General features: G+C 47.8%; 1 protein-coding gene across 2 annotated transcripts in view; it reads left to right on the forward strand.

Moving 5' to 3' along the window:
* Positions 1-16,715, forward strand: part of LOC146797016 (chemokine-like protein TAFA-1) — a 276,881-nt gene that overhangs the window by 226,293 nt on the left and 33,873 nt on the right. For both annotated transcript variants that reach the window (XM_085630291.1, XM_085630293.1), the window contains exon 3: positions 13,463-13,603. In XM_085630291.1, coding sequence (XP_085486417.1) covers positions 13,463-13,603 — 141 coding nt within the window. The remainder of the gene's footprint in view (positions 1-13,462; positions 13,604-16,715) is intronic.

Here is a 16,715-nt window from a genome sequence, read left to right on the forward strand (position 1 = left end):
AGTATGGAGACCAGGTGGGAGGGCGAGGACGCCTGTAAGACTCTGTGCAATGGGTCAGTGATTTCGGGTTCCTCCGGGAATGTCTGTAATATGGACCGCATGCCGTGCCTCAGTCTCATGTAGGTGAATAGCTCCAAGGGGGTAGGCGCGTACCCATCAAAAAAGTGTTCCCGATCTCGAAAGCGCCCAGCCGAGAATAGATCACCCCACCTTTGAATCCCCAGTTTGTGGATCAAGTCTACCCCGGATGGTGTGTTGCTGGTGGCGGTGTGACGGATCAAAGAACAAATATTTGAGAGAACGTTAAGGCAGCGACGGCTCCTGTGCTGTGGAGCGTGGCCCCCTTCCCAGCAGCCTCCAAAGTTGAAAAATAAAACACTAATAAAACGGGGTTATTATCTTTTAATTTGTCATTTTCTAAGAGCTGAGTCTTGGGGGGCGGGGCCTTGGGATGACAGTCATGGAGGGGGAGTGGTTGCACTGCTGTCAGTGCGCATGTGGGTTTTGCCGACCATCGTGGGACGGCCAAACCGACATGCACACTGAGCTGCCTCCAAGCCGAGCTGCGTTGCCGGGTTGGAGACAGCCGGCACAGGCTCTCAGTCTCTCTGGGAGCGTACATCTAGGTCGCTCAGGCCAATCCTGAAGCTGTTCTCATGCTGAGAGCAGACTCGGGATTGGCCGTAGGGGAGTCTGGGTGCCTGTGTGGAGCAAGAGAGGAGTAGAAGAGCGGCGATGAGGCGGCCTACAGATAAGGTATTTTTCTTTTTTAATGTAGTTTTGTCGTCCTTGATTCCCCTTGCCCTGCCACTCTGCCGTGACACCAGCCGCTACTGCGTAAAGGAAGGAAAGGAGCATTAAAGTAGGAGAAAGAAGGAAAGTTGGGTCAAGAAGTAAGTCTGGTCCCAGGGTGAGCAGGATAGACAGCAAAAGAAAGTAATGGGAGGGGGAAAAAGTTTAAAGGCGCAAGGGTTTTCAAGGGTGGGTGGACGGGTTAATCTTTATTTTAGTACATTGTACAGGGCATATAGATTGTCCAGCAAAGTTGAAGAACGTTTTTTATGTGAGCCTAACTTGCTCCCAAATAAAGCAACCTTTTCCCATTTGCCCAGATGTGGTGTCAGTATGCTTTTTCACCTTATAAGTTGTTTTACACCATATCTGACCTCAACAATCCCCCTCACCCCCAAGCAGAGTCAAGGAAGCTTTAAAGGTTAAACTTGCCATCTTTGACCAGGTACCCTGCATCCTGGCTACCAGGGGATGGTGAGAGGCTACAGTCACGTTCTCTATTAAATATCCTCCTGATATGCTAATGCATGAGGACACCCCGGCACTGCAGAGGATGCTGGGAAGGGGAGCATGGGTACCGCTCTCACAGCCTTACCTCTGCGCCCATCTCTTGTCAGGGGTGGGGCGATGCCAAGGTACTCGTTGACTCCATGTACCACTGCAACCCATCGCCCCAGGGCTCAGTAAAGGACCTGCTACTGACTATGCTATCTATGGAAAACCCACCCTTCACCAGCAAAACATACTGAGCTACCAGAAGCTGTAGCGCCAACCAAGCAGACACAAAGTCACAAGCACTAGTTCGGCTATCCTTAGCGCTTTGATAGTTGCACTGTATAATGCGAAATACGTAAAAACACCCATACACATTTACATAAAGTGATGTATACATTGGTCTTTCCAGACGCATCGAAGGCTGCTGATGTTATTGCTGAACCAAGCAAGCGTACTATTATTAGGGCCCCCGAATTTATGGTATTTTGTGTTTTTTACATTTCCGTCTGTATTTATCCATATTTATTTTTTAATCCATCTTATTGGTATTTATCCATATTTATGTTGTGTTTTGAGAGCAAATGGAGTCGTAAAATGGTATATTTCCACATTTATTTAACAATAAACATGCACTCATATGCAGATGCCTGTCACGTTTTAGCAAATGAGGCAGCCAAAAATAACAAAACACTACACCCACAGGTACATATTAGCATTAAATGCGAATATATGTTAAGCTATGCCTGCATTTAAAGACATCTCATCCCATTTTTTACCTCCCCATGCTGTCTACGTGATCAGATGTTGGCCTAGAATTCATGAAGAATGAAACACAATAAACAATTTACTGTATTTTTCTGCATTTAAAAATGAATACAGACAGGAAACAAATTGTTTTCTGTCTGTATTTATCTGTAAAAATCAGGAGAAATTAAAAACCGAGAACCTTAATTATTATTACAGGGCTAGAGTAATGTAGACAGATTTCCCCTGCAGAGACATATATATGCAACATGGCCTGCTTGGTTTGCATGCTACAAATTTCATTCTGGGAGGAAATGTTCAGTGCACATAAAGCATCTTAATGTGGCTCTAAGAAGTCTGAAGTTTAAACCTAAGAGATAAGCAGTGCTTAATTTGAGCCGGTGTTTGAAGGTGGGGCCCACTGGAACTGATTTTCTGGGACCTACACTCAGTTTTCATCATCAGACTCTGATCCAGAGCAAGAGAAAGAAAAACACAAAAGAGAGAAAGAAGGAGGAAGAAAACAACAGAAAAAAGGTGACAAAGGGAAGCATCAGGGGTGTAAAGGTACCTGCAAGGGTGAGATAAAGGGGCTGGGAGTGTCTGGTGGAGGATGAAAGAGGCAAGAGGTGGAATCAAGACTATGCAGTCTTGGTATTAGGAACCCCTGACATTCAGTAGCATCGGACGCAGTCGTTCGAGTAAAACTCAAACTCTTTCACAAATTACTGGGGCTACGCCAGTGATATCACACACACCTAACACAGCCTCTACTGCTCCCATCAAATGAACCTCCCTCAGCCGCTCCTGCACATCCACTCTCTTCCACCTCCTCCCACCCCAACAATCTATTCTCAACTCCTCCACCCGTACCCTCACTCCATCCTCTGCACCAAAGCTCACCCCCATAAATAAACCTGTTGTTCCACTCTTCCCCACTGTCCAACCACCCAAAACTCTCAGGACTTTCACTCTCACATCACCCTCCCCTCCCATGGTACCCAAATCCACTCCAAAAGCACCCTAGACTTAATGATCCTCACCATCACAGTAAGTGGACTCCTCTACACGTCACTTTCCATCTTCTGTTTCTACACCCTCCCCTCTAAATTAGCCCCAGAAAATCACCTTCCCGTACCCACATCTAGCCCTACCTCTCTTCCTCCCATCACCACACAGCTCATTCCACACTACACCTTTCCCCACAGACGTGCCGCCCACCAGGTCACCTGATGATTCCATCCACACCTTGTCCAACTCACTCCTCTAAATCGTCCCACCCAAACCTCACCGACGCAACACCACACACAGTATCACCCAACACTTTCCAAAAACAGCTCCGCAAGATTTCCCATACAGGCACTCTCTACTTCACGCCTCGTCACTCGTACCCTTGTACAGCAGCTCGTCACTCCCCTGCACACACCTACACACCCACGCCCCTCCTTGGTACCCCTAACCTCCAGCTCCTAGGGGCTGCTTGAGGCGACCAGAAATAACCACCCTAGTCATGCACACTGAACATTCAGGATGGAAGAGTAAGGCCATGAATAAATGATACAGTCAGGAATATAATCACAACATATATATCACCTCCTATGCCATCGCCCACAACACCACCCATCCTTAAACCAGACACCTGACACAACAAATCAGCCAAACACTACGAGCCTCATTCATAAATCCTGTTCATCATTGAAAACAACCATGCAATAAACACAAGAAACTACTACAGGTAAAACATGTCAAAACAACACAAAATCACCTCATGGAACACAGTCTACATAACTTCACAACATAAGGCAACTCAGCATTAGTCACACAGCAAGATCTAACAGAGCACCCTGCCAAAGGCCAACCATTGCTCTACAGTCCTGCGGTATATCACAGAAATTAACTCAACCCACACCCCGCAGCCAAATACCCACAAATCTATTCCCACCAACCACAAGACAGTCTGTCCCGCTCTTAACATTCGCCACATCGCAGATAATAACAATCCCTATGACACAGCACTTACCATACCCCAACACAATACCCATTTTCTTCACAGACCAATACAACACACTAAGACACCCAACATCTCCCTAAATCATACAACTCACCAATGTTAATCCTAACCCAACACCCAACAGCCTGTTTAAGTCCTCGCTACCCACGTGATGCCACAGATAGCTTTGACCATCAAAACTCATCACTCATTCTCCTCTGGACACAAATAGATGCTGGGAGATCAGACATCTCCCCTCATCCAAGGATGGAACTATCCAATCAAGCAAATGGTTGTTCAGCCAAAAACCTTGGAGTCTCCATTCTTGACCTCACGTGTTGCTTCGCAGCCCTTGCCAAGGAACACACTAGAAGATATCCTTTCTGAATAATAACAGAAACAAGAAAGATTTGAATAAGAGGTCCAGCCCTGGAGCATCCATCTCTGAACACCCAGAAAGAGGAAGGGGCGACCAAACACACATTGAACTAAGAAACGTAAGAAAGGCGCATGCTGTTGGGAATGAGGCGAGATAGAAACCTAGGAAATGGGAGACAAGGGAACAAAGTACACCAAGGTAGGTAGGTTACCAAGATAGAATTGCCCTAATCAGGAACACCAGTAACAGTTCTCATCTGTGCCCATACTGCCCAACCTTGACAACAGTCCTAAATCCAAACTTAGGGTTGGTAGAAACTACTACATCAGTGATCAGTACACATCAGTCATGTTGATGAAGGCAGTCAGCCACACACACTCACCACCAACATCCCAAACACCTAAGAAAGTGCAGTAACAACCAGTGCAATATAAGATGCAGTAAGACGACAAACTGACAGATGACCACGGACAGCTGAAGCAGGGTTGGCTTAGATTCTTAAGACCACACTACTACTGGGATACGCCCACAGAAACAACACAAAGCTCTTCTCCACCGAGATCAGCAGGGCATCAGACCCACTTGCCCCTTCTGAAGACATCCGTAGGGACCATCTAACACACCCCATATACACAGTAACGGGGCATTACCTCCTCGCCCGCCTTCCTTGTCGCAGTCATGGTTCACTGGTAATGATAGTGGCGAGGAAGACTTGACTCGGAGTAATGAAGATTACCAGTAAGTAACCGAGGCATTTTCACATAATCATGCAGCTCAACCTGTATGAAGGGTGCCATGTTTGGGGAACCTAATCTTAATTCCAGTGAGGGGAACGTGATACGTTTCGATTCCCATGCCCCTCGAAACTGGAAAGTTTGCCCAGTTTGAGTTGGGTGGTGCATGCTCAGTTGCGTTACCTTTTTTTCCTGGATGACTTTGCCGTTTTCATCTCAATTCATACATTGCGGAGTTTTTGCAACCAGCGACTCAAGCTGAGTTTCACGAAGGAATCCAAGCACTTATGCAGATTTACTTAAGTAGCTTCTCCTGGTTGCCACAGTGAACTGCTGAACACCCCAAGAAATTGTGTTTCTCCTTTCCCTGTAAAGAACATTCCTTTACCACAGTTCCGGTTTACCAAATAGGCAAAGTAGGCACCAGCCTTTGGGCCCCGCTCCTTTTAGGGGCCCCGCGACAATGGATCAAAATAATATTGATTTGATCATGAAAGAAAATTACAATCAAGCTTTCTGAAATATTGTTTCCAAAAGATAGAAAAAAAATGAATCAACTCAAAGAAACGAAAACTTTACATTAAAGACTCTATAGAGAAAATACTGTATTAATGTAATGTACCCATTAACAACTTAAAGTACTTAAACCAGAGACATCAGACTCTCATAAAACGTTGTCTCTTAAAAGCTCATCTTCTGGCAACTGTCAGTTTGTAAAAAAAAAACCGGTGCATTGGGTATTAAAAGATAATTTGTGGGGGGGTTGGTATTTTGACTGCCTCTGGGCCTCCACAGGGTATAATCTGGAACTGCTTTGCCATGCAAATCCATGATTCAAGGGCATTGCTGACAGACAGATTGTGTTAGCCCTGAATATTCTTTCAACAACCATGTGCACTCTGGGGATTGTGGTTCTAAGTACCTAATTAAATCCATTAGAACTAACATACCCCAAAACAGTGGTTTATCAAAGAAAGGCCCAGGACTGGAGCATTGCCTCTTTGGTGGCACGGGGATCTGGTGACCTCACACCAAGGGCCACAGGAATTATGCGACAGGGGAGAACAAAATTATGTGGCGTGATTTACTTAAGTATGCAGAAAAAAAGGCAAAATATGCGGCGTAATGTAGCACATTTTGTGACAGTATTACCGCATTACATTTTCTTTTGACATGTTACCACAGTCTGGGCAAGAATCCCACAGTATTAGTAACCGTTTAACAATCAAATAAAGCAATAGGCAAATCTAAAAGTGACCATTCAACTTTTGAGAAGGGCCTTTCATTGTGCGGCAACACAAGTTGCTCCACTTATAGTAACGTTTGATAGGTTACAGCTAGACATATTTTTTTGTAAAAATGCATATTATGCGGCAGATATTGGATTACGTGGCAACTGCAGCAAATCCATAGTTATGCGGAAAACATCATGGCTGCAGAAACGCATAATTCCATTGGCCCTACCTTACACCCACTGATGTTGGGGCTGAGGTCCCCTCTCATTGGAGTGGGTGTGCATGATAGCCTGGCCCCTCCCAGGATGAACCATTTCCCCTGCGAGCACATCTCTGTTAGGGTTATTCTTAGAAGACTGACTCTTCTGCACACCAGAAGTGCGAGTCCTCTCTGTGAACGTTGTTAGCACCTCTGTCGCTGAGGTGGCGGGTGCTGCACAGGGGCGGGCGATGCCCACATTGCACAAGCTCAGGTGATTCACGGCTTCTCTCGCAGCGGTGTGGGGTCTGCAGGTTCATCGTGCCATGCAGTGCCATGTGCACAGCTGGGTGGCATGGATCACATTTGCACTCCAATGCATCACAGGTGGGGTTTCACATCACCCTGCCCTGTATTGTTACTTCCAGGACGGTATAAATATTGGGAAATCAGTGAAATCCAGTATTTTCCCTTCTGAAACATAAACCAAAAACAGAAAACACATAAGGAAATCAATTAACATCTTCCAGTGCCAGATGGGTTGGTGGACTGTGTAGTGTCCACGGTCAATCACGACAGACACATGACTTCAGTTCACCAGCAGCTTTATTACCTTGCTTCTATCACGTTCCCTGTCCCTATCCTATCTGACCTCTTCCTGTCGCTGCCCCTCCTCTTCCCTTGCCCTCCTAACTCCGCCCACACCAGCTACTGTACCGCTCGATCTCTACATCTTCCCCTTTTTTAACAAAATGAAATGAAATGACTGACTTGTTTACAGTTCTTCAATAAGTCGTTTCGGCTTGCGAATGTCCTGTCTCGGTCGAAGTGACATAGTTCCTGTCACCACCTCAGGTTCTCCTAAAGTCCCAGGATGCGGACTCTCGGCAGCGCCGGCAGGTTGTTCTCGGACATCACTCTCTTGATGCCCCCGCATTCTTTGAAGCGACTCCTTCATGCCAGGAGTGCATTTCTGAAAATGGGACGCATTCCGGGTAACTCTTCGGCTGTCAGACTCGGCCGTCACCATGGTACCCTTTTTCTGAATGATTGTCAGTGGTTCAACTCTGAACTTACAGTCTGTTTTCCTGTGCTGCTCCTGCTTGACGAGAACACAGTCCCCTTCATGGATGGAAGGCGATCTTGCTCTCCTTCTGGCGTCCGCATACGATTTCATTCTCTTTCCCACGACGGTCCGCGGACACAACCTCTTGATGAATGCGAGCAGGTGAGACTGCTCGCAGAGCGCCTTCCCAGGTGGGTATCCTGTTCCTGATCGGTCTTCCCAGCATTAGGGTGGCAGGGCATTTGCCCGTGGTGGCATGTGGAGTTGTCCTGTAGGCCCGGAGGACCTCATTGAGAGCCACCTGAAGGTCCCTTTTCTCACTGGTCACTTGTTGAAACGTTTTCTTCAAAGTGGCCATGAATCGTTCAATAGTACCATTGGCCTGTGGCCATAAGGGCGTGATTTTGCGATGCATGAAGTTCAGGTGTCGCGCAAACTCACCAAACTCATGTCCATCAAATGGAGGGCCATTGTCCGTTTTGAGTACCTTTGGAATGCCCCACGCTGCAAACACTTCATCCAGCACCGCGACAGTGCTGGCCGCAATAGTGGCCGATACAAACTGGGCTATTGGGAACCGAGCATACTCGTCCATAATTGCTAGGACATACTTTCCTGACTGAAGAGGTCCATAGAAGTCCATAGCAAGTTCCTGCCACACGCCACTGGGCAATTCAGTCATTCGCAAAGGAGCTGGGGGACTTCCTTGACTGACAAGTTGACACTGCAGACAGTCTTTGAGAGTGAGTTCTACCATCTGGTCCAATAGCGGGAACCACACTCGCTCTCTCAGGGCTCTCTTAGTTGCAACCACACCTCGATGACCTTCGTGAGCTAGATTGACAATACCCTGCCGTAGTTGCGTCGGAATGACGATCCTATGGTCCCTCAGCAGAAGCCCTTCCGAGGTGGCAGACAACTCCTCACTCACATGTCGGAACGCTTGCAGCTCTTGGCTGTTTGCTGAATCTTCCCGTTCCTCATCACCATCATGTCTCCACCTATTAGTCTGCAGACGCCGAAGTACCTTCTGAAGAATGACATCTTGCGCCGTCGCCTCCAGAATGGCCTCCAGGGGAACCGCAGGCGGTTGAGCGTGGCCCACGACGAAGTGGACATACTCCTCAGCTATTGATGCACATGGCGCCGACTCGGCTCGAGGGTGGCGAGACATGTAGTCGGCCGGATTCGCTGATTTTCCCGGCTTATGCAGTATGGTGTAGGTGTACTCTTGCAATCGCAGACCCCATCGCTCAATCCGAGGTGGCATCTTAGACCGTGGATTTCCAAATATGGTGACGAGCGCTTGATGATCCGTCACCATTGTAAAGTGCTTGCCTTAAATGAAAACATGGAAGTGTTCGCAGGCCCAGACAACTGCCAGACTCTCTTTCTCTGGTTGAGAATACGCCTTTTCAGTGTCTGACAAGCTGCGACTCGCATAAGCCACAATGTGGCGCTGATCCTCCTCTCTGTCATACTGAGCCAGAATCGCCCCTAGACCCACCGGGCTGGCATCTACGGTTATTTCCGTCTTCCGTTTGGGGTCAAAGTATGCCAGATTGTCGGCTGCCTCAACGGCCCGTTTGATGTCCTGGAAGGCCTGCTCACACTGACGGGTCCAGTCGAAAGGTTGTCCCTGCTTTGTGAGAGTTCGAAGTGGATGACTAATTGTGGCATATTCCTTGATGTACCTGGCACAATAACTGGCCATACCCAGAAAGGAACGGACATCACTGACATCTTGAGGGCTCTTGGTATCGTTTAAGGCCATCACTTTTTCAGAGTCAGGTTTCATCCCTGCTCCAGAGAACACATGTCCAAAAAACTTGAGTGTGGATCGATGGAATTCGCACTTCTCTTTGTTCAATGTCAGGTTGGCATCCAAGAGGGCATGGCATACTCGATCAAGGGCCTTGTCATGTTCTTGGACGTTGGACCCGTACACAAGGATATCATCGCTGTAGTTCAGCGTATAGAGGTATATGGCATATAGTTTGGCGTATCGCCTCTTGAAAGATCTCCGCAGCGGAAGAGATGCCAAAGCTTAACCGTTTATATCGAAACAAACCCAGGTGTGTCGCAAAAGTCGTTATGTACCTTGACCTTTCATGCAGCTCCAGCTGATGATAGCCCTTGTTTAAGTCCAGTTTCGAGAACACCCTGGCCCCATTTAACGCAGCAATCATATCACTTAAGTGAGGCCCAGGATGTCGTTCCCGTTCAATCGCAGTGTTAGGAAGCCGCATGTCTACACACAGCCGCACTTTTCCAGAAGCGCCCTTCTTGGGCACTATGACTACGGGTGACACCCATGGGGTGGGGCCGTCAGTCCGTTCAATAATGTCTGAGGCGAGCAGTTCTTGAAGCTCATCCTCCACAGCTTGCTGAAGGTGGTACGGTACTCGCCGGGGATGTTGAGCGACAGGTCGGATCTGCTCGTTGATGTGAAGCCGAACCTGACATCTATTCATCCTTCCCAACCCATTGAACAGCTTGGGGAATTTGTGTAATATGTCTTGATCACCACTGACCCGGTATAAGATCTCAACCAACCGAAGTCGCTCTGCCGTTGGTAGGCTGAGAAGGCAGTCGGCTTCCGGGCCATCAATCACATGTATGACAGCTGACACCGACTTGTTCTGATGTCGAAGAGTGGTTAGAAATTTCCCTAGACAGGGGAGCGGTTTCTTTGACATCCAGGTGAATACCCGGACGTACACCGGGCACAAAGGAGGTGGTGACTTCATCTTTTTGTACTCCGTTACCGGGATGTAATTCAATGATGCTCCACTGTCCAGGACAAACTGAGTGTCATGATTACCCACACTGATGTTCAGTCTCGGGTATGTCTTTAATTGATCCGGATCTGCGACCATGCTGGCATATTCAACCGTGTACTCAGATTCACACAACCCTGATCGCGAGTCCTGGGATGGTGACCTTCCCGCCCAGCGAGATCTCCTCGACTCCCTGCTGGAATGTGATGAACTGGAAGACGATTTTGGCCGATCTTGCACAGCTTTCACGTGGTGTCGCCTAGTGTCAGAGCGAGTTGGCCTCGTCCCTTCATTCTTCCTTTCCCTGCGATATTCTCCACAGGTCACCTCAAAGTGATTAGTTCGTCCACACTTCCGACATTGCTGCCCCATGGCTGGACACGCTTCTCTGTGTGGGAAGTCATACCCACATCTGTAGCATTTCCATCCCCCATCTTGTCTCTTGTCTTTTCTACTTGACTCGTGTCTCCTGCGCTCGGTGTATCTCTGGCGGGAGGATGGCCGGGAGGGGTACCGGCGCTCCTTCGAGTGTCTGCGCCTGTGACTATCTTGCACTCGACATACTTGCTCACGTCTTTCAGGGCGCCCAGCCTCCATGCTCTTGGCTTGCTCCTCCGCTTGGTCATACACTCGAGTCATCTCCTCTATCTCCTCTAGGTTGTGACTTTTCCTTAACAGCCTCCTCCTCAGTGTCTCAGAGTGACACCCATCAATTATCTGCGACCGGATGGCATCATCCGTTGAAAACGCATCGAATTCGCAATATCTGGACAATCGACGCAGTCGCGTTATGAAAGAACTCATTACTTCTTCTTTCCCTTGACGGGCTTGGTGAAACGCATATCTTTCGTAATCCACATTTCTTTTGTGCAAAAACTTCTTATTTAGCGCCTCGCGCACTTTATCGTAAGTTCCTGTGTCCGCCCGAGGCAGTTCTTTGATGATCTTGCTAATTTCTTTGCCCACCAGGTTGAGCAGCGCGATCACTTTGTCTTCATCCTCGGTCACCTTCGACCCCTTGATGTAGTCCTCAAAGTCCTCAAGCCATTCCTGCCATCTGGGGCCCATGCTCTCCCCAACCGTTAACGGTAGTGGCTCTGGTGGGCGCAAGTGTGACACACCCGTCATGATCGGTGTGACTTCAGCTCTTTGCGGCGAGTTGTGATTTGACATCATGGCAGCACACGCCTACCTCGTTCTGTCCTCCCTTGTGCTTGTTCGTTCCTGGCTTGCCTTGGCTGGTGCCTGTTCACTTTCTTTACTTCTTGTTTGCTTTGGCGGATGCTTGCCTGCTTCCTCTCGCCTTCCTTACATATATATTCTTTCTCTTGGCTTGTCGAATGCTTGTTTGTTTCTGGCCTGACTTAAAAATGGCCGCCCCTTTACTTCTATAGGGATGTCCCACTGATGACTGCCTGACTCCAATATGGCCGCCGCACAGGGTCTCTCACTCCCACGAGGTCTTGTCTGCCACTCTCATCCAGCTTGCCACACTGTTATCCGCACTCCCGCAGTCACAGCACCTCTCTAGTGCCTCGCGCACACTTTGGGATCCATTACCTGGCACAACGAGCTCGGGGTGGGCACCCGACGTTCCTTTTCGCGCGCGTGCCGTTTCCCACGCATCGGGCGTGAGATTACCATTCAGCGCGTAGCAGCGCTCACTTGGCCACACGTTTTACTGCTCCGGTGCAACCGCCAGTCACCGCAGGAGCTGCCAGTATTCGTCGGGGTGGGCTCCCGCTCCCTCCTTCACTTTCTTGCCTCAGGGTGACGCTGGATGTAGCGCGACCCGGCGCTAGGCGATAAGCGCGTTTTCTCTCCGGTTGCACCAGGGGACAGGGGGCACGTCTTCTTCGGGTTTAGGGACACTGGGCTGCAGCATCCCACCCTCGTCGCCAGCTGTAGTGTCCACGGTCAATCACGACAGACACATGACTTCAGTTCACCAGCAGCTTTATTACCTTGCTTCTATCACGTTCCCTGTCCCTATCCTATCTGACCTCTTCCTGTGGCTGCCCCTCCTCTTCCCTTGCCCTCCTAACTCCGCCCACACCAACTACTGTACCGCTCGATCTCTACAGACTGCTGTTCCTACCTCTGGTGTGTGGGCGGGGTGCGCGGGGGGGGGCTCTGGGGCTATGAGATGGTGTATGTTGGATTCTGATTACGTTTATATCCTTGACATTGCAGGATGCACCCAGGATGCATTACATCTTGCAGTCAATACTGCAAGATATAATGTATGCAGCCATTATCAATAGAGACATAATTATTGTGATCTGCTACTTGGTTTAGTTTGTTTGACACCAATATTATTTCATATTGAACCATGTACTCATGTCACAGTTTTATATCTAATGCATTGGGCGTTGTGTACAAGCGTCCATACTCGATTATATTGCATAATGTGCTTATTGTGACCTAAAAATTAATAAAAATTGGTTTAAAAAAGCGCATCTTCCAATCACCAGCTTGAGTCTCCCTAACTGCTGCACTGTGGACAATTTGAATCCACTCTGCAGGGGTCCTCCAGTAGCGCAATGCCAGGGACCACCAGCAGGTGGCAGTGACTTCAAATCTCTCTAGACGGCGGCTGCTGCCCCCTACAGGAAATTCAAGCAAAAAATCAGTCCATCCCTGGAGGCTCCAGCAGTTGTCAGGTCACACATTGCCAGTGACGCCGCCATTCTTCACGTTGTGCCGAGCAGAGTCCCCGCGTATGAAAAAAAATTTTTTTAAAAGTCTGCGCATGCTCTTCTTTGGATTTTTTGTAATTCAGGCATTTTAATACGCTCTTAGCTCGAGATTTTTTTTTTTTTTTTACAAACAGGAATTTGATTTGCTCCTTTGTTTGAAATTACTAAAGTCATATTAATGTGATTAGGTCCAGTTACCTGAATTTTGGTATTTAGTGCACAGATTTTTTTCACCTGTAAAGTGACTGGTTGAAATTCTGTCTGCTTTACTATTTCTATTGCATGTTCGGTCGTGCCCATGGTGTAGTTCATCGTACCTGTGCCCCCCTTCTTTTTTCATCCGCTACAGGCGGTGGCACCTGTGAGGTGATTGCGGCCCATCGGTGCTGCAACCGAAACCGCATCGAGGAACGTTCGCAAACGGTCAAATGTTCCTGTCTGCCGGGGAAAGTGGCCGGCACAACGCGAGCAAAGCCATCGTGTGTGGACGGTGAGTTGAGAAGAAACAAAATGGCTGCCTTCCTCTATAACATTTCTACCCACCGCCCTAACTCATTCCAACTGCATGCTTTCTTTCGGCTACAGTTTGCATCTGAGTATGTTATGATTGTGGTGGTGCTGATAACCCTAACATGCAAATTTCAGTGGTTTTTAGTTTTCAAATCTCAGCTTTCTAGTTCACATAAGTTTTCGAAATGTTGTTAATTTTTTTTATTTCTTTGAAGTAGGTTGTGAAGCAGGTCTAGCCCCAATCTTTTTAAAATGCATTTATATAGCGCTTACTACCCCTGATGAGGCGTCGAGGTTTTTGGTTGGTGATCCAAGCTTCTGGTTGGTGAACCATCAGTGATGGTCATCACGAGAAGTAGAGAGTGGTGCCAGCGGCTTACCCAGGGTCGGTTCGGTAACGCGGGCACTCGGGAAATGACCGAAGGGCCGGTAGCAGAGTTACAGCTGTGGGCTGCTTTTTTGGGCAGCCTGGGGGCTGTGTGTGCTGTTCAGACGCTGCCAGTGGCCCGGTGGGTGCCTGAGTGGCCTTTCTAGAGGCAGATGGGCGGAGGTATCACTCCCTTTGTCTCGCTGGGCCGGCCCATTAATGTAAGCTGATTGAGCGGGGGCCGGGGACCTGAGCAGAAGTGGTCTCACTTGCATTCATGTGTGGCTCAGCAGTGTGAACTAAGCTGTGCATTTATTTTTTTCATCTAAGTGAAGTTAATAAAACATGTCCCACCCCCTTCTTTTCATAAAACCTCACTGAAGTAGTGTTTTGTGGAAAGGCAATACGCAAGTGTGGGCCCCTTTTTAGGTCTCGCCTAGCAGCGCACATGCGCTGCTCTGTGAGACTTATTGTAAGGGCTTCAAAAAGCTCACCACACACACGCTCATGCGTGTGTGGCCTATTGCTTGCGGTTACCCGCACAGCGCCATATGTTTTGAATTATCATGCCCATAAACGGGCGCGATCATTCAAAACATATGGCCTGGTGCTCGCTCTCGCACGCACCACTTGCGGGACGCTGCATTCCTTGAATTCCTTGTTTCCCTTATGTAGTTCCTTTTGTTAAGCTTCTCTGCCTTCATGTATTGTTCCAGTTCTACATGAAGCGGCCTGTTACCCTCGTGACTGGGCCAGTGATGTAGAAATATCTTCAATAAATAAACAAGTAAATAAATAAAGTTCTTTCTTCCTGAGAATTCGCTACGAGCTGAATGCAAAATTTATTCAACCCATACTTAGAATACAGCTTTGGAAAGTGCTGTTCTACAAAGGGCAGCTGTTGAATAAGGCAATCAGTGCACCGTGTTAGGTCTGTATGTCATGCTCTGTATGTAAATTGTTCAAATGCAGCATGTCACAGCGCATTGTTGAGCTTATCTGCAAGTAGCATGTCCGGACCATGAGACTACATGCATCAGAGAACATGTCATGTGGCTCTCATTAGTCATGTACTTTTTCGGGGCAGATAAGGCAAAGGTCACGTGATGGAGGGCGCAATCAGTGACACGAAGAGACGTGTGGGCTGACGGTCCCGGTCCCACACATTTTGGTTGTTCCTGCCCATCTCGGGGCTGATAGGTTAGGGCCTGTTCGGGTGATGACATGCTAAAGGATTGTTCTTCCTGCAGCATGCTACAAGCCATCTTGCATCAAGGATGGCGATTTTCTTCTTTTATTGTTCAGAAACTGTGTAGAACCAGGTACCAGAGTTGATGGACGGGACAGACTAATTTGAAACTGTAAAGTTACTGTTTTGGGAGCTTCAGAGCTTCCAGGCCCCCCACCAGCACATGTTCCTCCTCGCGATGTGCACTTCCCCTTCCTGGGAAGATTACACACGTTTTACCATACGAGATCAAAACTCAACACTTGTCTAAAACTCTCTATTTTGTTATTAATACTGATGAGTCCCACAGTCCTTTTGTGACACCCAGTGAGTGGCTGCAAATGATGTGATGGAGTCCTGCAAGACATACAGAGATTGAGCCTGGGGAGAGCATGCTGCAGTCCTCTGGACTACTCTCTGTTTTACACATTATATCTTCCCATTTGGAAATTACGCTCATAAAATGTTATAAGGTAATCCCAATGTTATCCTATGGTAAAGGTACCCCTTGCAGTGGTGAAAAAACAAATTTAAATGTTTAAATACACTGCACACTGCCCTCTGGGCTGGCCAGGGCGTAACCTATGGGTGACTTGTATACATTAACAAGCATTGGCATAGGCAATAGGTCTCGCCTTTGGGACCTTATAAGGGTTTAGTTATCCAGCACAATATACTTGGTACAACAACATCAAGTGTTTCATGGCTAAACACCTATAAGGTCCCAAAGGAGAGACCTATTGGCTATGCCAATGCTTGTCTTTGGTGTGCCCTGGCCGATTTTTGATCCCAATCCAACCCTGGCCGTACCTGATCACAATCGGTGTTTAGCTCATAAATCTCTGACATGATTCCTGGACCATGTCTCTTTAGGCCTTGTTTTTGATCCCCTGAGACACATCGGCTTCGCTTCACAGACTCCAGGCCTGGGTTCACGACTCTAACGCGGTTTCCTTATAGGATTTCGTTGGGGTTAGCAGTATTCCCCCACCTCACTAGGATGTGCTTTCTTTAACGCTGGGTTATCCAGTGACCAGTTTGCCCGACAGGGATCTCTGTGTAACCGGCAGGTCAGTGGTTGTGTTCTACATCTTGTGTTATATGCGCCAGAGTCAAAAGGTTAAAGCACCTGCTACATAATCTGAGTACAAGGGTGTAGTGAACCACCTGCTATACCAGTTTAAGCGGGGGTGCTTATGGAGCAGATTACATTGTTTTATGTTCCTTCTTTCATCTCTGGCGGGAAAGTCATCGCACGTCACAAATAAATTCCAGAAGAATAAACTAGAATAATAACATAGCTGCAGGAAGAGAACCACCTAAAAGCGGCATAAAAGGGTTGCAGAGAGAAAGAAATTATTAAAATGGCGAAGAAAATATATCTTAGAGGCAAATTGAGGGAGACAGCACAAAGGAAAGAAAGGCAAATCAAAATAATGAAAGCAGGAAAAGGGAAAAAGGAAGTAAAGACAGTACAAAAGAATACGAGAAAAAAGG

The sequence above is a fragment of the Triturus cristatus genome, chromosome 10 (assembly GCF_964204655.1).
Source record: "Triturus cristatus chromosome 10, aTriCri1.1, whole genome shotgun sequence".
In the NCBI taxonomy this organism is placed as follows: domain Eukaryota; kingdom Metazoa; phylum Chordata; class Amphibia; order Caudata; family Salamandridae; genus Triturus; species Triturus cristatus.